Source organism: Monomorium pharaonis, chromosome 10, assembly GCF_013373865.1.
Source record: "Monomorium pharaonis isolate MP-MQ-018 chromosome 10, ASM1337386v2, whole genome shotgun sequence".
Classification (NCBI taxonomy): domain Eukaryota; kingdom Metazoa; phylum Arthropoda; class Insecta; order Hymenoptera; family Formicidae; genus Monomorium; species Monomorium pharaonis.
In genome coordinates, this window is record NC_050476.1 from 7,302,779 (window position 1) to 7,325,329 (window position 22,551).

Genomic DNA, 22,551 nt, shown 5'->3' on the forward strand with positions numbered 1-22,551 from the left:
AGAAATTGGAGAGTTTACAATAATATCTGTGCGCGTTTCGACAAAGCCGAATGTGTTTTAATAGAATTATTTAATTATCGTAATGATTAATTAACCCCCAATCAGAATCATTGGCCTATTTTCCATCTGAGTGAGATTGAACATCCCTGAAACACACGTGTCACGGTAAAGATATAAACTTGATCGGTTTGTCGATACTGCTACAGTTTATATAAAATAAACGGAGATAACAGGGAAAAAATATCGATAAAGAGAACAAAGTAAAATCCAAGAACAAGATCTTTAAACAATTAAAAATATTTTTACGAAAAGATTTAAAAAAAAAAGAGTTAAAAGTTTTATTATGAAATACCGCGCATTCTAGCCGCCTTAATCAACATATATAGCATACCTGCGTGCTGCTTCTTTTTTCGCGATACTGCTCCTCGTATCAAATTCCTGAGTTCATCTTCCGAAGCTTTACTTCGCAAAGCGTCTCGAAGTGAGACTTCGCCTTTTCCTTCAAATAGGCATACTTTTAAATTTCCATCCGCCGTTATTCTTAAACGATTACACGAATTGCAGAAATGTTGACTCATGGACGTAATGAATCCAACTCGTCCTACGAATCCTGGTACATGATAGGCCTGTCGAGAGCATACTGTATAGAATTCAATTTCAAATAATTCAACTATAGTATTATCGAAACAATACAGAGAAACAAACCTTAGACGTGTCGTTAGGTTGATTTGGTAGAGCTTGGAAATTCGGATATTTCCCTCGGATTATTGCTTTCATTTCTTCAAAAGAAACCATTTTATTCTCCTTCCATTCGTTCCCTTGAAACGGCATGTACTCTATAAAACGTACATCGATAGGCCTGTCTTTCGTAAAGCCGATAAAATCAATTATTTCATCGTCATTACGTCCTCGCATTATCACACAGTTGACCTGGCCATTACAAAGAAATCGTTATATAAGGCATATACAGTATGTAATAATGTATGTTTAAAATTTACATAGTTTTTTATCGAATTACCTTCACGGGATTATACCCAAGCTGAACAGCAAGATCTATGGAAGCCATAACTCTTGCCCAGCCCTTTCTGCGAGTGAATAGCTCAAAGCGTTCTTCTTTGAGAGTGTCTAATGATATATTAAGCGCATCTAACCCTGCTCTCTGAAGAGCTGGTAATTGACGTGTCAGAGTTAGCCCATTAGTTGTGATCGCCACTTGCTCCAAATCTTTCAATTGCTTCAATTGTCCTATAATTATATATTACAGAATATATTTTTAAAATTGAAATAATGTTAAAATAATTAAATGCAGTTCAATATTGAGAAATAGACTTTACCAACTATATCAATAATGTCTTTTCGAACTGTGGGCTCGCCGCCAGTCAAACGTATTTTACGCACTCCTTCTTTAACAAAAAGATCGGCTATCTGTATTATCTCGTCCGTTCTTAGGATACCTTCCGTCTTGGTTAATTTAACACCCTCTGCAGGCATGCAATACGTACCTATAATGAATAAAAAAAACATGATATTTTGTGTCATTTAATTCAAGAGAACTCGCATGCAACAATTTCAAGGAAAACTTATACGATTTTAAAGAAGAAACTCACAGCGGAGATTACAACGTTCCGTTAAAGAAATCCTAAGATACGTGTGCACACGTCCAAACGTGTCCGTGAGTATCCCATGTTGTTCGTCCTCCCGCAACTTGATTCTGAGCCGCTGCAACTGTAATAAAAAATGGAAATACATTTGTAAAAAAATTCTTTGGATTATCTTTGACGCATAAAAATGTCAGATCATAAAAAATAGACTGTGCTATGACAAATATGAAGACCTTACCCGGGACGGGGTCTCTGCAGCTGCAACAGCCTCCGTCGACGCATTCGCGGTACCGCGAAGCCCTCTAATGAGAATGCACCTTCGAAACATTTATGGGATCAACAGACTCCGGAGGCAATAAAAAAAGAAATGGAAGAGAGAATAAAACAATCGTTGTATCATTCACTGGTCGACGTTACGTTCTCGGTCATGCGGTAACGCATCCTTTTCTTACTGCGTATCCTTGGAGCGAATAAAGCAATTATATAATTGGTAATTAGCAATTATTTGTGACCATAGTTTTGCGTCCTTATCTAACAATAAGTGCAGTATCATTCCGCTTTATCTGAGCGAGCGCTACATCGTCTGATATGTCGAACACAGTTGAATTGCGCGCCCCGGACTGCTCGAGACACTGAATCATCCTTTGCTCCCCTTTTCTCACATCAGCTTCAATCACGCTCCATTGTCTGCCACCTGTCAATCACCTGTCTCATGTGCTCTATTGCGGTTATCAGCTGCGATCCCCGGAGTCCCCGGACCCCGTTGACACGTTGCAAACTTGCAAAACAGCTGATCGGAATGTTTGCAGCGACGCCATCACTTCGTTGCAACCAGAAAGAGAAGCAATTCGATCGAAAACAAGGTAACAGAAGGTATCACAGTTACCAACCTTCGACAATTGTTAACTTAACGAGGTTAGAAAGAGGCCGTTGAAAGAAAAACTTAATATTTTGCATTGTAAAGAAAGGAAAATAAGATAAGAAGTGAAAAAAGAAGAAATGTCTCTCTTTCCTGCTTATTCGCATGACAAAACTGAATCGACAAGTTGTAACGATGCAGGTAATTATTTCAAACTTTATCCAATGTTTACACTGTGTTTACATTATAATCACAGACAAGTATTTCAATAATATGTTATTTTTTGGTCTCGAAATTAATATACTTCGATATTGTATACTTTCAGGTAATGTTTCCACAGAGTGGTTGTCGAATTCAAGTTTTCAAACTCAAGTACCTAAAGTGGAACCTCCTGACTTATACTCCTCATCGGATGAGTCTTTACATGAAAATAAAGATGAACTTTCGTTTGCAAAAAAACAAGTATCACCTGAAACAGTTCCTCAAGACACAAAGATACATGCTAGACAAAAAACCAGTAAGGAACAAAAAACTGAAAGAAAAAGACATACACATGACAGTAAATGGCATAAGTCAAATTATAAACTGGATGTAGAGAATGTGTACTTTGAAGACAGGCGTAGAGATAAAGGAAACAATAACATAAATACATTTGGTCCTAGAACAAGGCCGTATTATGACATTAGTGAAAAATCTCTTGGTTATATTAACCGCAAGCGACCAAAGAAGAACTTGTTTCACAGATATTATGTTAAAAATATTGATTCTGCAGAATCAACGAAGAAGAAGAACACAGTTATTAAGAAAACAAATAAGAAGGAGACAATGCAAGACGATGCAGATGAAAGTCTACCTTCTTGGTGTAAGAACTTGGAAGAGGAACAGAAATGCAAAACTCGAGAATACAATGAACAACTCACAGAGAACCCACATAATATTGAACTTTGGCTGCAATATATTAATTTTCAGGTAATTGATAAAATATTCCTTGTGCATTTTGGTTACTAATAACATTGTCATGTTTTAATGTACATTATACAAAGTTAAACTAGTAATACTTCAATATAAATGTTACAGGATACATTGACTTATTATCAGAGACATCAATTAACTGAAGATCCGTATCGATCTACAGTATTAAAAAAATTATCCATTGTCGAAAAAGCGCTTGAGAAAAATGCAGATTCCAAAGAATTATTAAAATTAAAGCTATATTTTATGACCGAGTTAACACCGTCTGACGAATTATCGAATCAATTGGAAACATTGGTTAATAAAGATTCAGGGAATATTATATTATGGCAACACTTTATTATGGTCACGCAAGCTTCAGTAGCAATGTGTACTGTTCCACGAGTATTGGATTTATATTCAAAATGTTTCTGCGTTTTGAGACAGCGCGCGAGAACAAATCCTACCATCTACGATGCACAGTTGTTGTGTAAGTGGGAATTTATGATCTTTTAATTTTATCATATTTTTTCATATATTAATTTGATTTATTATGTTTTTATAGATATGCTATATCAATGCTTAATTTTTCTGAGACATACAGGACTGTGGGAACAAATGTGGGAAACAATACGCTTGAATCTAAATTTGAATTTAAACTTAAACAAAAATAGTTTATCTTTTCGAGGATCCATAGATGAAAAAAAAATAAGTGAGTACATAATATTGTAAGTGATAATAAAAGACTTCTATTAAGCACAAATTACTCAAATTACAGGAAAAATAAATGTCAAGCTATGATAATTTTTGAAAAGGTAAATATAATGAAAAATAATGTGGTTATAAATTTAAAATGCGTGATTAATTTAAAAAAAAAAAACTTAATAGAAGTCTTACGATATAATAATATGCTATTAACATTATTGATAATAATAATAATATTGATTTTCAGTTGGAATGGAAGAAATGATATTGATGTCGCGATTACCACTAAATCAGCTGTGGCAAAGAACAGAGTCATTGAGAGAGAATTGCCATTGGATTAGTGTTAATAGGGATGAGTTAGAATTGGTTGGAGATTCTAGAAGGTTTATTTTACCAGAAGATGTAGCAGATTTTGTACATCCAATTCTTTCTCGCAATTCAAACTTTCAAATGGCTATCTATTCTCTTTTATGTCTCAAAGTACCACTTCTACCTTGTCGTGATTACTACATGAAAGTAAGCAATATTATTTTATTTATTAAATATATTGCAATCTGTAAAACATGGAACTATAAGAAATTTAGAAAAATTATACAGTTATACAAATAAAAATTACAAAAAAAATTTATTTTTACAGGAATTATCATTGAAGAACTTTAATTGGGGAGTAGAATCCTTAGAAGCATTACTTCCATTTATTTATCCTATGGTAGGTGAAATGGCTGGTCACGACCAAAGAAAAGAATTATTGAAGGATGTTCTTGAAGGACGTTTAACATCAGGTCCTCAGTATCTTAAGTTTCATCCGGCGCAAGAACCGTATCTAGATTTTGTACGCAAAATTTTTCATACAATCGCAGAAAGTCTTCCCTCTTTACAACGGACAAGTATATATGTCTGGTGGTTGCGATTAGAAAGACTATTGATTTTTCTTAACAAAGATGAACCTTTAAAGCACGACAATAAGTAAGGACCATGTTTGCCTAAGATATAATAGTTTTAATTTTGTTTAATTAAGGAAATAATTAAGTTTTTTTATTGCAGAGGAAAGAAATTGAGAGCAACATTGAAAGAATTTTTAAAAAAAGATGAAAATAGAAATAACTTATATTTCTATAAGGAATATGCCCTAATAGAACTGGAAATGGGCAGATTCAGCAACTGTATGAATATTCTTGAGACTGCCATTCAGTCTCAAGGAACACGTCCATCTGCGATTACAAACATGTGTGAAAGAGCAGCGCTTTTTAACCTATATAGAACATTTATCGAAACTTTGCTTGATATTAGAACATACAACGAGTCGCACAGACTATGGATACTAAAAGTCTTTAGTCAAATGATACCTAATGAAAGCGAAAATCAAGAATCACTAATAGAAGCGTATTTACATTCGTATGTACAAGACTTTTTGCGAATTCCTTTTGATGAGAAAGAAAAAGATAATTTCTTTCTGTCGAACTTAGAATGCGACGCTGTCGTATGTTATGCGTACTTTCTGTATATTAAAGATGGTGATATCCAAACTGTTATTAATACACTGAGGAGCTGTATCGATCATTCCAAAGATTATCCTTACTTACAGGTACTGTTTATTATGAACGAACAAAATTGTTACTAATAGGTATATGCATAAATTAAAACAATTTTATTCTATTGCAGGAAATGTTGTACGAAAGTCAAATTGCAATTTTACAATTACATCACGAACGAACTCAGAACATGCAAAATGTGCTGAAAGAAATACTGAGCAAAACTTTAAATATATATCCGAATAACTTTTATGCTCTATCTGTATTTGCTGGCATAGAGGTAAACTATGATTAAATTGTAACAATTGCTCTATATATACGTTTCTAAATCGATAATAAAATTACAATAATTATTTTAGAGTGAATTGCCGACCTGGAGATTCAATAGTAGAAGCACTAAGATTGAATTGTGGCGAGCCATAGCGATGTGTCTGGCTGCTCGTAGACGTATTAGTCTCCTAATGAAACTTGATCAACCTGATCCAATGAATGCTGCATTGAATAAGCTATTATCATTTCATTTAACACTCTCTAGGTACAATTAAATTTTTGTAAGATGCCAAATACTTAAATATATAAATATTTATTATTTTATATATGCTATATTATATATAAAATTATTTTCAGAATACCATCAACTCGATGTTGTCCATTATTGTGGAGACTGTATATGCTCTTTCTACGCGAACATAATTTATGCGAAAAAAAGGGAGAAGAGATTTATCACGAGAGTGTCACACAATGCCCATGGGCAAGAAGTATTTATATAGATGCAGCTGAAGTAGCGCCTCAACTTCTCACACAGATCCAAGATCTGATACGCGAGAAAGAATTAAGAATGCATGTTACACCCGAAGAATTAGATATTCTTCGTGGTTAATATAATTTCAGATATTTGTAAGAAAAACTATAATGTTCTTTAATTTATACGCTATTTTCTGATAAATTATAGAAGCATACCTGAATATAAATTTACATATAACTTCCAAATTTAAAAATATTTGAGAATAAATAGTATCTATGTACATATGTTTTTTACTTATTTCGCAATATGTAAAATAAGAAATGTATAAAATGTATAAAATAAAGCATTTTAATTCAGTATCACATTTAAAACCAATTGTCTTGAGTCATATTTGTTAAATTGTGTTACATTAATTATTTATATTATATATTAATTATTTTTTACATTAAATCCATATTTTATTTACTAAATCAAAATATACACATACACGATAGTGATAATGTAAGCAATGTCATATTCACATCTAAAGTCTTTAGTTAGATCAGTGATATAGTAAGAAAAATTTATACATAGAATTAAATTATAAACAAACTTAAAAAATAAAAAATTTTACTATTTTAAATTAAGTACATTATTTTTTTTATTAAGATTATCGGTAATAACGTTCTACAAATCTGTACAAATTTTTTAGTAACAAAATTAACCTCAAATTGATAGTCATTTATACGTAAGTATTGAGCGTAAGTATTAATAAAAAGCAAATTATTTTAAATAAAGAGTATATATATTGAGATATAATTACTTCTCTTAATGTCATTAAAGTCTTATTGTATTTATGCATTATATTGTCTTTTTTTATTGTAACGTTATAGAAATCTTATAAATATCAAATATGTCTCAAAAAATGGATTTAAAAGCTGTAGTTGTTTCTGGAGAAGCTCCAGAGTCCGATGACGATGCGACAAACATTGTCACAGTATGTATATTACCATATTATATTTTATACTAAAGGTTTTTAATTTAGATTGTGTTCCGATATACACTGCCAATACTGAAAATTTACAGTTAACATCATATAGTGTACTATAGTATTGGCAGTGAATTTCGAAACAGTCTTAATATGCAATTAACATAGAAAAGATTTATCTATAAATTTTGCTACACATAGGGTTTAGGATTTCCTACTACACGAACACCATCAACTTACTGTGGTACCATTATCTCAGGCGAAGCACCAGAGTCAGATGATGGTAAATTTTATTTATACTGTGTAATTTTTCTTTAAGTTAGTTGATTTTTATTTAAATAACACTGAATTTTTATTTGTAGATCTGACAAGTTTGAGTAGTGTTAGTGGAGCAGTAGATGCCATGGCTTGCCCACCTTATACAGATCTTAAGATACCAAAATCTAAGAAAAGTTCTATCAAGTACAATAGTTTGCTTCATAAAAAATTACGTAAGTTATTTAATAATTTACGATTTATATAATTATATTGCCTAACTTATTTCATATTTATATTTTCATCTATTATCTACAAAGGTATCAAGTATTGAAAACTATTACATGCTTATACATATGTTAAATAAAATGTAAATAAAACAACAACTAGTTTTACTTTTGTTAACATTCGTTTATTAATATTACAGCAGTACAATGTGCACATAACTATAGCTAAACAGTATTATACGAGACTGTTCACATGTGGAATATCGCTAACTTATTTTTCAGTGATCCATATTTTTATCTAACTCAATTTTACTTTGCTGCACAGATATATTCGCATAATTACAGTGTTTATCTATGTTATACTGTACAAAGAATTTTCTTATAAGTTCTTATAAAACAGCGTTTATGAAAGACATAAAATTATCTTAAAGAACAAAAACGACATATTTATATGTATTACGTATCGCGCTTATTAATTTTGAACATCTTTAAAATTGACATATGTTAAACTTGAACAGACGAATGTAATGAAACCTTGGATAGAGATATTCTGCAAATGACCGAAGGCGCGATCACGACCAGCGTGCAAGAATTGTCAGCTGTTAATCGACAGTTGCTGAGAAGTGAACTGGTGTTACAAGAGGCTGTGTATCAATTACGCAACGCGTCCAGCCGAGTGAAGGACGCTTCCAATGCTCTACATCAACTCGTAAACGACAATTTCTTGCATTCCGTTAAAACTTAACCGTTAAACTTATTAAGTGCGTCTCTATTCTTAAGATATACATGTAGCAATGAGTAACAGGTATGTGCTTAGTTATATATAATGCCATCATCATGGTACCGCGCATTAGATGCGGGTGTTGAAAAAAATGCAAGTTCCTCTTTGAGATCGGGGACATTGTTGAGCATTAATCGATCTTCCATTTAACTGGCAGTACTATTTAATGTGTCCTTATACTTTCCAATGCGTCGTCTCGCGTTTGTTTCGAGAATAGTATCAATCACATCAATTCATTATAAACTAATATCCTAAGATCGATCTGCGAAATCAAATTGCGCCTGATATTTAAAAATACATACAGTAAAATAGTTTGATACTTCGGCTGTCTCGCCGGCTTTTTCACTTCTGTAAATTTCAATCAAAGCGGCGGTACGAGTTCTAATACAAATATGTATAATGCGTGTACTAATATTATTAGTGCGCAAGAGTCGTACGTGTGATAATTATATTACGATATATATATTAAAGAAGGTCACGATATTGATACAGGACATTTCTGCGGAGAGTAGACATACACTTTCATTACGGTTTTAGAAAATGTATCGTAACTGTATTCTGTATTATATACTTTGATTTCGTGACTTTCGCGGAATATATAATGTAAATACATTGCTCGTTTATTGATTATATAATCATAAAAGTGTAATATTTAGTACCTATGTGTATGCATAGTCTTGTCAGAAACACCTATGTCCTTTCTTTGCTATAGGTTTCCACGTGTTCCTTTTTTTATCAAATAGCACAATTTTGGTATCAAAGGGCTGATATCGATTTTTTTGTCGTTATTACGTCGCTAATGTTAGTGTACAATGAATTGGTGATTTCAATGGGGATGGTTTTCGTTTTCCCTATAAATTCAGTCTTAAATATTCCATCGATCTTCGTTGAACCAAATCTCGGTGTGACGTATCTAAGTACAAAAATCCCATAAATGAAACACGTTTTCTAAGACTTGATATGGCAATGTCGCGACGGAATATCCACTCTAAAACATTCTCACGTAGCTTCTCTTATGTACTCGTATTATTCGGACCAATTAGCAATTAAATTGCACATTTATAATTCTGCCGGTTAGTTTTTTTTTTCATTTACGTCGTATTAAAGCAATTCCGTACGCTCACTAAAGATGTAATGTATTGCCAAAGCATAGTTGTGCCACTGAATCATGTGTATATAGATTAAAAAAATTCTACAAAAAACTTAGAGCTACTATTTCCTCTAAAACGCGAAACCTATTACTATTATTATTATTATTATTATTATTATTATTATTATTATTATTATTATTATTATTATTGTTATTACTAAATTGTTGGGCAAACGCAAATTATTTGTATTTCTGTACAGTGTCTCTTCATCTCGCGTTCTTCGTACACGAGAGTAACATATAAGATTCTCTTCTTCACTGACAGCTGTGTTCAGCTTGAGCGATTGACGCTCGTGTTCTCAGTTACTCTACCGGTTTGTGTAAATAGCAGCGATGGGCTCAATTCCAGAATAAGATCAGAGTTTGTTGTAGTTGGCGACCTTTATAGAATATTCGGCGTCGCACTCTGTACATATTTGCTAATGTGAGGGCGCCCACCCCCCACATGGCCTACGCTCGCTCCATCTCACCACCGGTCGCGTACATCTGGAGAAGGGCCATGGACTCCTGCGCTTGTCGTTTCTCCGCTAAGAATCTACCTGAAGCTTCCTTCAACTGCTCGAGGAAGAGTCTGCGAGAACAAACAGGGAAATAAATGATGCTATCCTAAGATAATTACTTAACAAGATATTAAAGAAAGATTAGACTAGAAACTATAAATCGTACAATTAGAAATCTTCCTGCGAACAATTCCACCGATCGAATTTATCAACGGTTATGTTAATCAAAGTTACTTTGGTTCCATTGCTTACCTGTCAGGCACTATGTCAGCTAAACTGTCAGGATCCATGTCGCTGAGTAATTCCAAGTCGTTTCCTCCCAAGAGCGAGATATGCGACGGGTCGCCATGCAACGACGACACCAGGGGCTCAATGGGCATTCGCTGTCGTCGAATCTTATCCACTCTTGAAGCATCATCCACGTTATCCATATCATCTACGACGATGTAACGAGATGCTGTCTTGCCACCACCTGCAGCGACCCATTTTTGATCACCATGCAGCACCATCAAGCTCGTGTTTCTTTCTAACGTAGCGAAATATTCCTCATCATCTACCTCTGTTCCTGTAACATTCATCAGCATATGCAAATGTGACTTCATGCCTCATAAAACAGTTATAGTAATTGAATAATTCTTATAGTACGTGTTTCGCAACAATTATCTGTATTTAATATATCAAAGAGACAGATATAATAAATAATTGCTGTATGTTGTAGCATGAATGTTCGCTTACCATCCTGTTCAAGCACGATTGTTAGATCAGCATCCACGGGCAATGACAGTCGGCTGCGTGCGATGTTGGTCAACTCCTTCAGCGATGAGGCGGTGATGCCCTTTCGTCGCTCCCTGGTGTGATCGACTATCTTGTAAGGATTGCCCATCCCCTGCGTAATTGCGGTTGTTTCTGACATTTTTCTTCTTTAACGATGGACGAACGAAAACGAATTTTAGCTGCACTAGTCGCTGGAAATTGATTTGTCAGTCCGATTTCAATTCGATGTTTCGAAACTGAAGATTTCTGACGCCCAGTCACCGTCTAAGTCAGAAAGAATTTATTCTCCCGTAGAGAATTGACTTCTGCTAAGGCCTGATTCTCGTTGCACATTAGTTGGTCCGTGCCTCGACGATATGTCGGGGGAAGATTCGAGTGACCCGCGTCTGACGATGAGACGAGAAGGAATACGCCCTTATGCGTGTAAAGATGTAACGAACAATTACGATGAACACGGGGTGTAGAAATAACTCTGTTTCTTATTTCTTTTATCGTCAAAAGGTATTCCTTTCGACAATGAAGCACCAGGTTGCGATTGTATCACTATTTGACAATTTTTCGGATAAAAAATCGCACTCGGAAGAAGCAAACAGGTATGAAAGGGCAGTGCTTCAGGATCGCGTCAGATTGACCTGAAGGGTCAGCGAAGACTTGAGCGAGACCTCCTTTTTCTCTTCTTCAACAATTTACGTAGATAAAAAAATCAGTAGAAGGCGGTGGCAACAGCGATTGTGCGACGCGACAGAAGGAGAAAAAGAAAGAGAGTGATGAGTGCGTGAGATGCCTCGAGTGACTGAACTGACCGTGTGTCAACCCAACACTGGGTCAACGGTGCAACTACCCCTTCTATTTATACCCTCTGTAGACTCTCTCGCAGGTATATACGCGCGAGCAAGAGACACCCCGACACAGCATCTACCCCACCCACTTCTGCCTATCCATCCAACCCTCTTGCTATAACACCCCTACACGGAAATCAATAACTTACCCCACTCCGCCCGTAGCCGCGCTTATTTTTTTATCAGCGCGACGAGATGAGAAATTTACAAAAATACCTCGGCGCGCATCGTCACCAAAGAGGACCGATGTAAAATACATGGATTGATGAGATAATTCACGACACGTGCCATCGATCCACTTCTTTGAAAACCAGAGGGAGATTGAAAATAAAAACGATTCTGTGATATTCATATATCTATATCTATATATATATATATATATATATAGTTCGGATAATATGCGATCTGAACCGAAATTTCCAAGATTATTTAAAGAAAAAATAGAAATAAAGAAAAATTATTTTGTTCTTATTATTTTGTACTATATTTAGACATATTTTAAAATAAAAACTGTGCATGTCGTGAAAGAAGAGATAACGATTTTAAATCCAATAAAGAATTTCATGCATTCTTTTACAATTTATTTGCAAAAGATTTAAATATAAAGTTTATTACAATAAAAATTAAATAATAAATAATAAATGAATGTGAATAATCTATATATTATATAATTTTTATATAAATAATTAAATTAACATACTTTACACATTCTTATTTTTTATTATACTACATGTACTTTTGTACATTATTTATTGTGACGTTAGACAAAAATTGTAATGTATGTGTGTGTGTGTGTGTGCGCGTCCGCGCGCGCGCATAATTTAATAAAAAATTCATAATTGATATTATAAATTCGATTCTCCAGTATTTCAATCTGCTAGGAGCTTTGAATTTAAGACACAGCACTGTAGTTATATTTAGATCAATGAGACTAGACACTGTTTTAAGTTTAAAGTTAGCTCAGCATAGCCCAGTTAGGGCTCCTCGGTGAGCCACAAATTTACTCGAATGGAGCTAATCACGTTTTACTAGGTTTTGATATAAAATCTGGATATCAAGAATGCCGTCATCGAGTGGAAACAAAGAGACTGACGACAGTCAGACATGGGAATTAGCAGAAAGGTGTCTACTACCCATCGCATTTTCACATGCGATAGCAGTCATCCTGGCAACTATATTGAACACTTTCGGGATTTCACAAACATCTAGCTTTGTACTCTTCTTATTGCTATTGCTTATATCTGTAGGCTCTACATTATTCTATCACAATCTAAAGGTAAGAGAGATGTTGTGTAACGCTTCATTTTTTATTATTTATCTCTCAATAATTGAATTTTATACAAAATTTTACGACTACATAAAAGGACCCAATAATAACTCATTCTGACCTTCAATAAATTAGGGAACATGTCCCACCCCTATAGACTAAACCATGTGTCCCTTTCTCACCTTTTATAATGTCATACATTTGAAAGTTCAAAGGCCCTCTATATTGGAATTCTCATGGGATTTTCACACCAGACCTGATCGAAACCTCTGACCTTTTTTGCAGCATAATACATCTGTTATCATTACATACTTCCATACTTCCTGCTACACACGTTTTTCTTTTTGCAAAACACTTTGAGATCATTATCGTCCGATTAACGGCTTTGTTATCAAAAGGTGCATTACATCAGATCATGATTCAATAAGTTACAAACACTACGGTTTCTTAATAATCTACTCGATGCAACAGGTTACTGCAGCAGGAAAGGCAGTACTAATCACAGGTTGCGATTCGCGAGTCGGATATGCTTTAGCTAAACAATTGGACGATTTGGTAGTGTATACGTGAAACGTATAGCTCATGTTAGCAGTTGAATAATTTAAAAATATCTACAAATTTCTCTTTTTAAGGGCTTTACCGTATTCGCTGGATTTAGCAATAGCAAAGCTGAAAATGAAGATATTATGCAGAATCTGAAGGATCACGCGTCTGGAAGATTGCATGTGCTACAACTGGATGTTACCAGCGAACGTGACATACACTCGACTTTTCTCTACGTCAACGAAAATTTGCCTGACGGAGCTCCTGGTATATCGCTATATCTCCTTGAACCTTCCTGAGATTATCGAGCATCAGTGTAACAGATTGCATCTACGTCATCGTTACTACGTTATTTCAGGATTGTGGGCACTCGTGCATGCTGCTGCCTGGGTGACTCTCGGGGAATGCGAGTGGGTGCCCCCATCTGTTCTTAAGCGAAGCATAGACATCAACTTCATTGGCCTGGCGCGTTTAACTCAGGTACTGTAAAACGTAATAAAAATGTCAAAAGGTATGTAAGGTATCGTGACTTAACACATACACACTCTCTCTCTCTCTCTCCCCCTCTTTTTCTTTCTTGTAACAGGTATTTCTTCCTCTGGTCAGGAGGTCAAAGGGCCGAATTGTTCTCGTCAGCAGTCTCTTGGCACGAATACCGAGTCCCGTCCGAGGCATTTATTGTGCCCTTAAGGTAAATCCTCTTTGTTGCACACCCAGTTAAGCGTGACTTGTCTATTTGTATATGATATAATCATAAGACTGGAAGGACATTAATAAAGCTCGAGTAGATCAATAGGATTATAAATATATCTTAGGCTGCTGTGGAAGCTTGGGGATCGTGCCTAAGACTAGAGATGCGGAGATGGGGTGTCGATGTCGTGATTGTTGAGACTGGGGAGTACGTCTCTGGTAATGCATGGCTAAAGGACAACACCGCGCTGCTCGAGCAAGCAAGAGACATGTGGACTCAACTAGATCCTCAAACACGCAGGGAATATGGTCAGAAACTCTTTCAGATGGAAATGCTGGCTCTGGAGAAGTATACCCAGGGACCGGAGGCCGATTTAACCGCCGTTACGAGAACTCTGATGGATGCTGTAATAAAGACTTTCCCAATGAGGCGGTACACCCCTGTATCACGCAACGAAAGAATGCAGGCATTGTGCAATCATTACCTACCAAGACCGATCTACGACATATTGTATACAAATTGAATATCTCCTGTACATATTAAAATTAAAAGCTCAGAATATAATTTAGGAGGATATGTTCTTCGGATAGAAACATAATACTCTAAAAGTAAGTATTAGGTAAAACAGAGAGGCAAGAATCTTTTAGTAGATCGCGTAATTTAAAGCACTGCCTATGCGAAACAGCTGTAAAAAGATATTGTACAAATTTAATAAAGTTACTTTATTAAATAGAAGTTACAAACTTACACTTCTCTCATAAAACTTCTATTCTTCCAAGGCTTCCAGCATACAAAATATACTTTTCTTATTGGGTTCTGCACAAATGCACAATTAATGTTTTTCGTCCCTCGACACTTTTAGAATTAGTGTCAAGGATACAAACTTTTAAATAAATAATTCAATATTCTAAAATAAAACTTTCAAAAACAATGTAAAAATATATGTGCAAGATTTAAATTAAAGCGTAAATTGCATTCAAATTGAATATATACAAAATTAGATAGCTGAAAATCTAATTATGAGTAATAATACTATAACCTTCGATGTTATTTGACGAATAATAGTTATGTATTATTTAAATTATATCAATTTTTATTTGCATATTTAAATTACATTAATTGTGTATTCCAATCATTCTTCTCTTCTGCAGGTTGACAAATTACTTAATTATTGAGTAAAAAATAAAAATAAACATGTAACATGAAAAATCTAACTACACAAGTACACACCACTACATGCACGCGCACACACACTGACACACACCGAGGCTAAAATTTTGAGACTGACCAATGGCATTAGAGATACAGATCGGAGCGTACAGTGTGCGATCGAATCTTCACCACCATTGGCTGACTCGACTTTGTTGAGTCGGCGTTTCGGCTCCAGCAGAGGGCGAGTCGGCGAGTCCACGAATGCAAGTGCCAAGCCTGCCAAAGGATGCGATTCTTCTAGTTCCTCTTCTTTTCTTTCGTAAATTTCCGCGAATTCTCTCGCAGAAGTGTCAAGCTGTGCATACGTTTTGTTGTTAATCGACTCGAAGAGTATTCTTACATCCTGAAATTTCTCAGAGTTTCGTTCTCGACGGTGAAACGACCCGGTTCGAGCGTAGTGACGCAAAATGGCGTTGCCAGCGAATTATAAGCAAGTCGCGATGGCTACGTCGAACATCGTAGCTTCCAACCGTAAGTATAATTCATTCTTTTCCTCTCTTTTTGGCTTGGAGCTGACAGTCTGGTTTTGGAGTATTTAAACTGTATATTTTGTTGTGCGCAGAACGTATAAGAGCGTCCGGTGGGAGTTCGAGCAGTTCAACGAACAGCGTAAGTAGACAGGTACATTTGTAATAAAATTATTAAAGACTTAATTATTAGAATTTAATCGAACAATCTACTTGTGTTTAGAAAGATACCCAGAGCCCGTTTGTACAAACTCCCCATAGTCATCCAGGATTTACACCCCAGAAAGTTGGAAAGAATACCAATGTATGTATCTAATTTCATATAAAATTAAAAAAATACAATGTAATAGATTACATTAAATATTACACTAGTCTAATAATTTATTATCTCAGGAAAAAAAGGTTAGTTTTATTTGTAAAGTATAATTACTTTTTTATGATTATAGGCTGACTCTCGTATGCCAAAACCACCCAAACCACCAGAGAAACCACTTATGCCATATATGAGATATAGTAGAAAGGTATGGGATCAGGTGAAAGCTCAGAATCCTGAGTTAAAACTATGGGAAATTGGTAAGATTATTGGACAAATGTGGAGAGACTTGCCAGAGGAAGATAAGACAGAGTTTATTGAGGAATATGAAGCTGAGAAGGTGCATAAATGTGATCTACATTTTTATACAATTATATAATTTATTAACTCATTCATGTTTATTGTTTGATTACTACTAACAGGTGGAGTATGAGAAAAGTTTGAAAACATACCATAACTCACCTGCATACCTAGCTTATATCGCAGCTAAGAACCGTGGCAAGTCTGGTATGTATTATAAACATGATTTTAAAACTCATAATAAAAATTGTGATGATTAAATTGTCTACAATGTACTTATCACAGCATTGTGTGCTGCACAACAAAGCAATGATGATCGAGAGAGTCACGAACGTTCGTCGGGCAGTAGCAAAAGTCAAGCGGCTCAGGATAGAAGGATTGATATTTTACCAGCTGAAGATGACGATGGTACATAAAAATAACCGATTATTATTATTTATTAAATATTTATATATTTTTATTACTAATAATTTTTATTTATAGATCAAGATGATGGGTATTCTGTGAAACATGTAGCGTATTCGCGTTATATAAGAAATCATCGGCTCATTAATGAGATTTTTAGTGACACAGTTGTTCCAGATGTTCGCTCTGTAGTCACTACTCAAAGAATGCAGGTTTTACGTCGTCAGGTTCAATCCTTGACCATGCATCAGGTAATTAACTTATGTGTATTGTTTTGTTTTATATTGAAGTAATATCTTGTATATATTGAAATATACTCTGAAATATTTTTAATATTTCAGAAAAAACTTGAAGCCGAATTACAACAAATTGAAGAGAAATTTGAGGCAAAGAAACGTAAATTCATAGAAACTAGTGAAATATTTCAAGAAGAATTGAAAAAGGTATTCAAAAACTTAAAAAATTAATATTGCAGAAAAAAAATTATTTTTTTCTTTCAGCATTGCAAACCAGCGGTAGATGAAGAGACATTTAACAAAATGGTAGAACGACAATATGAAGCTCTTAGACGAGAGAGACTAAAAGGAACGGAAGAAAATCGTTCGGATGGACCAGCCTCTAGCGAATCTACTCCGAACTCCACTCCGACTCCAACTCCTGCATCACTCAACGATGAGAGCCAGCCTGATGTAATAATAATAATAAACGTTTATATAGATTTTTAATAAAATAATTTTGTACAAGAAAATATTAATACTTTCTCATGTGTATAGGTCTCTGACAATGATTCGATTGAGAAGAAATCCGGTAGCGTCGAGAAACCGAACGTTGAAATGAACAAGAAAATGTCACCTCCGTATAATGAGAATAAGATTGAGGCACCAGTAGTACAACCGAATGCTAATCAGCAACATTCGACCAATGTTGGGATGTACTGCAATCCGATCCAACAGCAGCATCCGCATCAGCAGCAGACGCAAACGCCCCAACATCCGCCACCGCCGCCGCCGCCGCCTCAGCATCAACAGGTGCCTCCTCAGCAACAGCATCAACTTCCTCAACAGCATCAACCTCCTCCGCAACAGCATCAACCTCCTCCGCAACAGCATCAACCTCCTCTGCAACAGCATCAACCTCCTCCGCAACAGCATCAACCTCCTCTGCAACAGCATCAGCCTCCTCCGCCGATGCAGTCTCATCAACCACCACCACAGCCACCCCAGCAGCATCAACCGCCGCCACCGCCCCAGCATCAAGTGCTGCAGCCACCACAATCGCAACAACAGCAACCGCAGCAGCAGCAGCAGCAACAACAACAACAACAGCAGCAGCAGCAGCAGCAGCAGCAACAACAACAACAACCGCCACAACCACCGCAGTCACAACAGTCTCCAGTGATGCCGCCTCAACAACCAACTACGACAGCCGCGGCAGCAGCTGCAGTTGCCGCAGTAGTTGCGAGTGCGAACGCAACCGCAAATTCTGCTCCGCCGAATATGCCACCAGTATCTGCGTCTGCGGTGCCAATTCAGCACAATCCTCATCAACAGGGGATGCTGCCGAATCATTCAATGCCACCACATCAGAGTGCGCAAGGCACTCAGAGCACGCAGATTTTGCCATCACAGGGACCAGTGGCGAATCCGCATACCCCGCAAATGATGCCACCCAATCAGGCGTATGGCCAACAGTATCAGTCCGGACCAGGCCCGCAACAACCGCAGAACGTTCCGCTAGCTCCGAGACCACCGCATCCGACTTACAACTACTCCCAGCAACAGCCATATCATCAACCTTATCCACAATACGCTCATCCATATTATCATCAGCCGTACTCGCAATACTCGCCTCATCCGATGGGTCGACCGCATGGCCACGGTCCGCATAGTCCGCACAGTCCGCATTATCATCCACAGTCGCCTCATACAGTCGGTCCTGAAAATAATAACGTTGCCAATGTCGCAGGTGGCACACCGGCCGCCGTGGCTTCCGCGCCCGCGCCTGATACCAACAATCCTACTCAATATTCTGCGTCCGCGGGACATTGCGAGAACGAACGTACCGGTCCGTCGGAGAATCAAGAGGGTCAGATAGATGCTAAATCGGGATCCGGTTAAATATTTTTTTTATTTTACAAATGTTATTTTCATTGGTATGACATGATTATGACTGTATTTATCTCTATATCTTGACGCCAGCAGACTTTACTTTCGGCGTAATTTTATAATTTATAAGATAGAAGTACAATAATAACCTGGTTTTATTACACTCTACATTGTAGACACAAAAATTGTCCAGAATGTATTGTTTTACACGAAATTGTGGTAAAAAAGTAGAAATGAATAATACGATTGTATGGTGAAGTAGAAATAAAATATCTGTATGTGAAATCATTCTTTGATTACAATCCTAGTATAATCTATGGTATAATCGGTTATTAGATCTTACTTCACTGGTTTCATTTGCCAAAGTCCATCATTCAAATAATGACAGTTTTCGATGCCTACGCCCTTATTCACTTTGATGCTATAAATAAGAAATGTGCATTGTAGAATAATTGAAAGCATATGTTGAGAAAATCATTTTGACTTACATTTCTTCTGTTGATAACGTCGTAACTCCAACAGCTAATGCATGTTGTTTACCCTCAGCCATAACAGCCTACATCTTGAGTTAAGGATTTCATTGTTGAAAAAGTAAATTTGTTAAAATGCATTTTACACAATCTTTATGAATTTGCTTTACGCTTGAAAGGATACGACAACTGTTTTTTTATCCACAGTCATCATCTTGGCACCTTTTGATGTTAAACCAGGGCACATTATGTTGGCACCACTAAGAACAAACCGAATGGCACCTTTGTCAACTTGTTGCATCGGCAGGAAGAATGGATCTAAACATGGGTATTGCAAGATTAAAAAATTTAGAAATTTTTCTCTATTTCTTATGCGATTGAGCCACAAAGAAACTTACACTTATGTAATAATCTTAAAGTAGGCATCCAGGGGCCTTCACGTTGCCGAAAGAATAACAGATCCCCTGCTGCATTCACTATGATTTCTATATGGTCGTGACTGACAAAAAAAACCTATTTAATTACGAGTAAATTTTGCATATATGGCAACTTACCATTTTACAATGCGAAAAGCATCTTTCTTTGGTATTATAACATCTATGTGACTCTCCAAATGAGGATACAATTCTAAAAGTTTTGCACGGATTCCTTTCTGCACAGATGACTTCAATTGCTGAACACCAGAAACACTGTCTTTCTCATCAAATCTAACAAAAATTAGTATTTACATGTGATGTTTCGAGTATAATTTAACAATGATTATTTAAATGATATCCACATTATGATAAAAACTTAGTTTAGTAGTATTTCAGATGTTTGTCTGAATTGATATTTTTGAAAAACAAAAATGCTGAGCACTTTCTATCATAAAATACATTTAAATCATTTAATCAATTGCAAATATTTTCTTTTTACAGTAAGCAACACATACTTCTTAAACATTTTCTTGACTTTCCGTAATACACTATCACTATGAAACCTTCCGGATGATGCATTCAATTAGACGATTATTTGAATCTAATTTTATTTCGTCCTAGATACGTTTCCTTAACGATGTTTCACCTTTGTTAACATGCATGTGTATATCTTCTTTCTTTCTCCTAAAAGTGATTATCTTTAATTTATGAAAATTATTATTATCGATTTTTTTCTGAAGGAATTATATACAGCTTCGAGTATTCTAAGTTTTTTTATAGAAGTGTAAATTTTTTTGGAGTAAACTCCACAGATTGATAGGTTATGTGTGCCTTGAACTTTTCCTTGACGTTATATGATACCTGGGTAATTATCCTGCCAATCTTGGAATGTTAAATTATTAAATTAAGTAATTTCTTAATTTTCACAAAATTGTAGATTATTTTAATACGTGTTTTATTACTTTACTCAGCGTGTGAAATTTCAGCGAGGTTAAGTCGTCACTCACTAGCACGCATTCAGAAATCGAATAAATAAGCAGATAATTTGCGTAGTCACGTGTATTGATCACATGGAAGCCGACGAATCATATCCTATCCAATGTAAAGGCACATTGGACACAAGTGATTGGTGGATTCTTCGGTGCATATGTATGCAGATTTATTTGGACGAATCTTTGCTCATAAAAAAAAAAGATACAAAAATTTGAATAATACGAACAAGATATACATATATGCTTTAATCACTATCAGAATAAATTATTTAGAAAACCATTTTGAAATATGAACAATCCTTAAGCTGTAATTAGTAAAAACTAAATAATTTTTCTATAATTCTGATTTTACTTGTGTGACAATTTTTACTAATCGAATTTTACGATTTCTGAAACTTAAAGGATGATTTCAATAAAACCTATAATTATAAGATTACTTAAAGCAGAATCACTTACAAGATTTCCAATTATACATATTTGTTTCTAATTTAATCTTTTTTTTGTGATGAATCATATTCAATACACGTAAGTACAAGAAATTGATAATTCAATCTATTTGTTAGAAAAAATAATAATTAACAAGCTGATTATTGATATAAGTTTACCAAAGTTCGAAAGTGATTTAAAATAACAAGCGCAATAAGATTTCTTAAAACATAAATTTTTCTTAAAGATAATATAAATTATATTAATATTAAATAATATAAAATAATAAATTCTTATTTACAGTAAAACACCTTCCCTTTTTTCTCTCCAAGATTAATTTATTGAATTCTGAAGAATATAAATAATGTGTATGTGTACGTGTATGTGTATGTGCGTATGTTTGTATAAATCAATCTTTTGACGTATATATTTTATTTTACAAGTAACGTTTGACGAAGAGCATCGAGGAAAAAACAAATATGTGATGTAAATAAAAAACAAATGTGATATAAATAAAAAACAAATATGTTATATAAATCAGAGGAAAGACAAATGTAAAGCGACAGTCATTACGTCACTTCGATTAATATCCTCTCACCTCTCAGGAGACCGCGTATGAGGTAAGTTCTTATTCCTTAAGGACTATTTTAGAAATATCAGAACTTCCGGTAAGAATACAAACGATCCTATGGGCATTTGAGATTCGAAAGGATACCTATGGAACACATCTATTTAATAGGGTCTTCCAAAATCCATTTCAAATGATTCATACAGTTTTCTAAAATCATCATTCCGCATTCTGCGAATTTTAGTATAAATACATTTAAATTAATGTACAATGTTAACGACGTGTACCCGTCCATTATGCTGTTGTCTATAACAAATATTATGCAATTATAAATTATGCAATTTGTATAACATATACGTATCTTCAAAAATACTTAAAAACGCTAATTGATCATTACCATCTTATAATAAGTGATCTAATATACAGCGGCACAACCTCTCGTACGTATTGCTAGAAACACCGGGTACAAGGCATCATAATTTTATTTAAA

The 22,551-nt window shown here is 35.1% G+C and overlaps 7 protein-coding genes across 10 annotated transcripts; 4 read left to right on the forward strand and 3 right to left on the reverse strand.

Annotated features, from left to right (window-relative positions):
* Positions 1–6: 6 nt before the first annotated feature.
* On the reverse strand, positions 7–2,381 carry LOC105828337 (molybdenum cofactor biosynthesis protein 1). The gene is made up of 7 exons (XM_012666610.3): positions 1,840–2,381; positions 1,608–1,725; positions 1,335–1,502; positions 1,019–1,245; positions 706–930; positions 392–626; positions 7–146 (listed from the first exon to the last, which is right to left on the reverse strand). Exons 1-7 carry the CDS (start codon positions 1,927–1,929, stop codon positions 91–93), a joined length of 1,119 nt encoding a protein of 372 aa, XP_012522064.1. The 5' UTR covers positions 1,930–2,381; the 3' UTR covers positions 7–90.
* Positions 2,382–2,445: 64 nt separating this feature from the next.
* Positions 2,446–6,764, forward strand: LOC105828336 (nuclear exosome regulator NRDE2). The gene is made up of 10 exons (XM_012666609.3): positions 2,446–2,661; positions 2,786–3,429; positions 3,538–3,901; positions 3,977–4,123; positions 4,364–4,632; positions 4,754–5,082; positions 5,161–5,701; positions 5,779–5,928; positions 6,008–6,183; positions 6,276–6,764. Exons 1-10 carry the CDS (start codon positions 2,601–2,603, stop codon positions 6,526–6,528), a joined length of 2,934 nt encoding a protein of 977 aa, XP_012522063.1. The 5' UTR covers positions 2,446–2,600; the 3' UTR covers positions 6,529–6,764.
* A 112-nt stretch (positions 6,765–6,876) lies between these two features.
* On the forward strand, positions 6,877–9,258 carry LOC105828335. Of its 3 annotated transcripts, none has more exons than XM_012666608.3 (5): positions 6,877–7,133; positions 7,266–7,369; positions 7,562–7,643; positions 7,723–7,851; positions 8,361–9,258. In XM_012666608.3, exons 2-5 carry the CDS (start codon positions 7,286–7,288, stop codon positions 8,585–8,587), a joined length of 522 nt encoding a protein of 173 aa, XP_012522062.1. In that variant the 5' UTR covers positions 6,877–7,133; positions 7,266–7,285; the 3' UTR covers positions 8,588–9,258. The 3 variants fall into 3 exon arrangements, with proteins under 3 accessions (XP_012522062.1, XP_012522061.1, XP_036149185.1); XM_012666607.3 differs by having other exon boundaries at positions 6,877–7,120; XM_036293292.1 differs by having other exon boundaries at positions 6,877–7,369.
* A 443-nt stretch (positions 9,259–9,701) lies between these two features.
* Positions 9,702–12,330, reverse strand: LOC105828333 (DNA fragmentation factor subunit alpha). Its single transcript, XM_028193997.2, has 3 exons — positions 11,009–12,330; positions 10,526–10,838; positions 9,702–10,344 (listed from the first exon to the last, which is right to left on the reverse strand). Exons 1-3 carry the CDS (start codon positions 11,184–11,186, stop codon positions 10,224–10,226), a joined length of 612 nt encoding a protein of 203 aa, XP_028049798.1. The 5' UTR covers positions 11,187–12,330; the 3' UTR covers positions 9,702–10,223.
* Positions 12,331–12,639: 309 nt separating this feature from the next.
* Positions 12,640–15,134, forward strand: LOC105828332 (D-beta-hydroxybutyrate dehydrogenase, mitochondrial). Its single transcript, XM_012666601.3, has 6 exons — positions 12,640–13,162; positions 13,625–13,708; positions 13,786–13,963; positions 14,055–14,176; positions 14,283–14,387; positions 14,512–15,134. The coding sequence occupies exons 1-6, from the start codon at positions 12,947–12,949 to the stop codon at positions 14,908–14,910; spliced, it is 1,104 nt and encodes a 367-aa protein (XP_012522055.1). The 5' UTR covers positions 12,640–12,946; the 3' UTR covers positions 14,911–15,134.
* A 669-nt stretch (positions 15,135–15,803) lies between these two features.
* On the forward strand, positions 15,804–19,474 carry LOC105828331 (pollen-specific leucine-rich repeat extensin-like protein 1). Of its 2 annotated transcripts, none has more exons than XM_036293295.1 (10): positions 15,804–16,070; positions 16,162–16,220; positions 16,290–16,370; positions 16,513–16,719; positions 16,802–16,886; positions 16,965–17,087; positions 17,163–17,335; positions 17,426–17,527; positions 17,585–17,773; positions 17,858–19,474. In XM_036293295.1, the coding sequence occupies exons 1-10, from the start codon at positions 16,007–16,009 to the stop codon at positions 19,199–19,201; spliced, it is 2,427 nt and encodes an 808-aa protein (XP_036149188.1). In that variant the 5' UTR covers positions 15,804–16,006; the 3' UTR covers positions 19,202–19,474. The 2 variants fall into 2 exon arrangements, with proteins under 2 accessions (XP_036149188.1, XP_012522054.1); XM_012666600.3 differs by having other exon boundaries at positions 15,805–16,070; positions 16,162–16,208.
* LOC105828334 (malignant T-cell-amplified sequence 1 homolog) lies at positions 19,195–21,127 on the reverse strand. The gene is made up of 7 exons (XM_012666606.3): positions 20,937–21,127; positions 20,591–20,759; positions 20,214–20,366; positions 20,058–20,158; positions 19,844–19,977; positions 19,678–19,745; positions 19,195–19,610 (listed from the first exon to the last, which is right to left on the reverse strand). The coding sequence occupies exons 2-7, from the start codon at positions 20,599–20,601 to the stop codon at positions 19,529–19,531; spliced, it is 549 nt and encodes a 182-aa protein (XP_012522060.1). The 5' UTR covers positions 20,602–20,759; positions 20,937–21,127; the 3' UTR covers positions 19,195–19,528.
* Positions 21,128–22,551: the final 1,424 nt, after the last annotated feature.

What these genes read in the sequence shown, in the direction of transcription:
- LOC105828337 (XM_012666610.3), bottom strand. Translation starts at nt 1,929, where the DNA reads ATGTTTCGAAGGTGCATTCTCATTAGAGGGCTTCGCGGTACCGCGAAT. An exon ending in CTGCAGAGACCCCGTCCCGG is followed by an intron (nt 1,726 to 1,839) that starts GTAAGGTCTTCA and finishes TTTTTATTACAG; the next exon opens with TTGCAGCGGCTCAGAATCAA. An exon ending in AGACATTATTGATATAGTTG is followed by an intron (nt 1,246 to 1,334) that starts GTAAAGTCTATT and finishes ATATAATTATAG; the next exon opens with GACAATTGAAGCAATTGAAA.
- LOC105828336 (XM_012666609.3), top strand. Translation starts at nt 2,601, where the DNA reads ATGTCTCTCTTTCCTGCTTATTCGCATGACAAAACTGAATCGACAAGT. An exon ending in GTCGTGATTACTACATGAAA is followed by an intron (nt 4,633 to 4,753) that starts GTAAGCAATATT and finishes TTATTTTTACAG; the next exon opens with GAATTATCATTGAAGAACTT. An exon ending in CTGTATTTGCTGGCATAGAG is followed by an intron (nt 5,929 to 6,007) that starts GTAAACTATGAT and finishes TAATTATTTTAG; the next exon opens with AGTGAATTGCCGACCTGGAG.
- LOC105828335 (XM_036293292.1), top strand. Translation starts at nt 7,286, where the DNA reads ATGTCTCAAAAAATGGATTTAAAAGCTGTAGTTGTTTCTGGAGAAGCT. An exon ending in AGCACCAGAGTCAGATGATG is followed by an intron (nt 7,644 to 7,722) that starts GTAAATTTTATT and finishes TTTTATTTGTAG; the next exon opens with ATCTGACAAGTTTGAGTAGT. An exon ending in TTTGCTTCATAAAAAATTAC is followed by an intron (nt 7,852 to 8,360) that starts GTAAGTTATTTA and finishes AAACTTGAACAG; the next exon opens with ACGAATGTAATGAAACCTTG.
- LOC105828333 (XM_028193997.2), bottom strand. Translation starts at nt 11,186, where the DNA reads ATGTCAGAAACAACCGCAATTACGCAGGGGATGGGCAATCCTTACAAG. An exon ending in AATCGTGCTTGAACAGGATG is followed by an intron (nt 10,839 to 11,008) that starts GTAAGCGAACAT and finishes TGAATGTTACAG; the next exon opens with GAACAGAGGTAGATGATGAG. An exon ending in GCTGACATAGTGCCTGACAG is followed by an intron (nt 10,345 to 10,525) that starts GTAAGCAATGGA and finishes TTGTTCTCGCAG; the next exon opens with ACTCTTCCTCGAGCAGTTGA.
- LOC105828332 (XM_012666601.3), top strand. Translation starts at nt 12,947, where the DNA reads ATGCCGTCATCGAGTGGAAACAAAGAGACTGACGACAGTCAGACATGG. An exon ending in TATTCTATCACAATCTAAAG is followed by an intron (nt 13,163 to 13,624) that starts GTAAGAGAGATG and finishes TCGATGCAACAG; the next exon opens with GTTACTGCAGCAGGAAAGGC. An exon ending in TTTGCCTGACGGAGCTCCTG is followed by an intron (nt 13,964 to 14,054) that starts GTATATCGCTAT and finishes ACGTTATTTCAG; the next exon opens with GATTGTGGGCACTCGTGCAT.
- LOC105828331 (XM_036293295.1), top strand. Translation starts at nt 16,007, where the DNA reads ATGGCGTTGCCAGCGAATTATAAGCAAGTCGCGATGGCTACGTCGAAC. An exon ending in CGAACAGCGTAAGTAGACAG is followed by an intron (nt 16,221 to 16,289) that starts GTACATTTGTAA and finishes ACTTGTGTTTAG; the next exon opens with AAAGATACCCAGAGCCCGTT. An exon ending in ACGATGAGAGCCAGCCTGAT is followed by an intron (nt 17,774 to 17,857) that starts GTAATAATAATA and finishes TCATGTGTATAG; the next exon opens with GTCTCTGACAATGATTCGAT.
- LOC105828334 (XM_012666606.3), bottom strand. An exon ending in TTTAAGATTATTACATAAGT is followed by an intron (nt 19,978 to 20,057) that starts GTAAGTTTCTTT and finishes ACCCATGTTTAG; the next exon opens with ATCCATTCTTCCTGCCGATG. An exon ending in ACGTTATCAACAGAAGAAAT is followed by an intron (nt 19,611 to 19,677) that starts GTAAGTCAAAAT and finishes TCTTATTTATAG; the next exon opens with CATCAAAGTGAATAAGGGCG.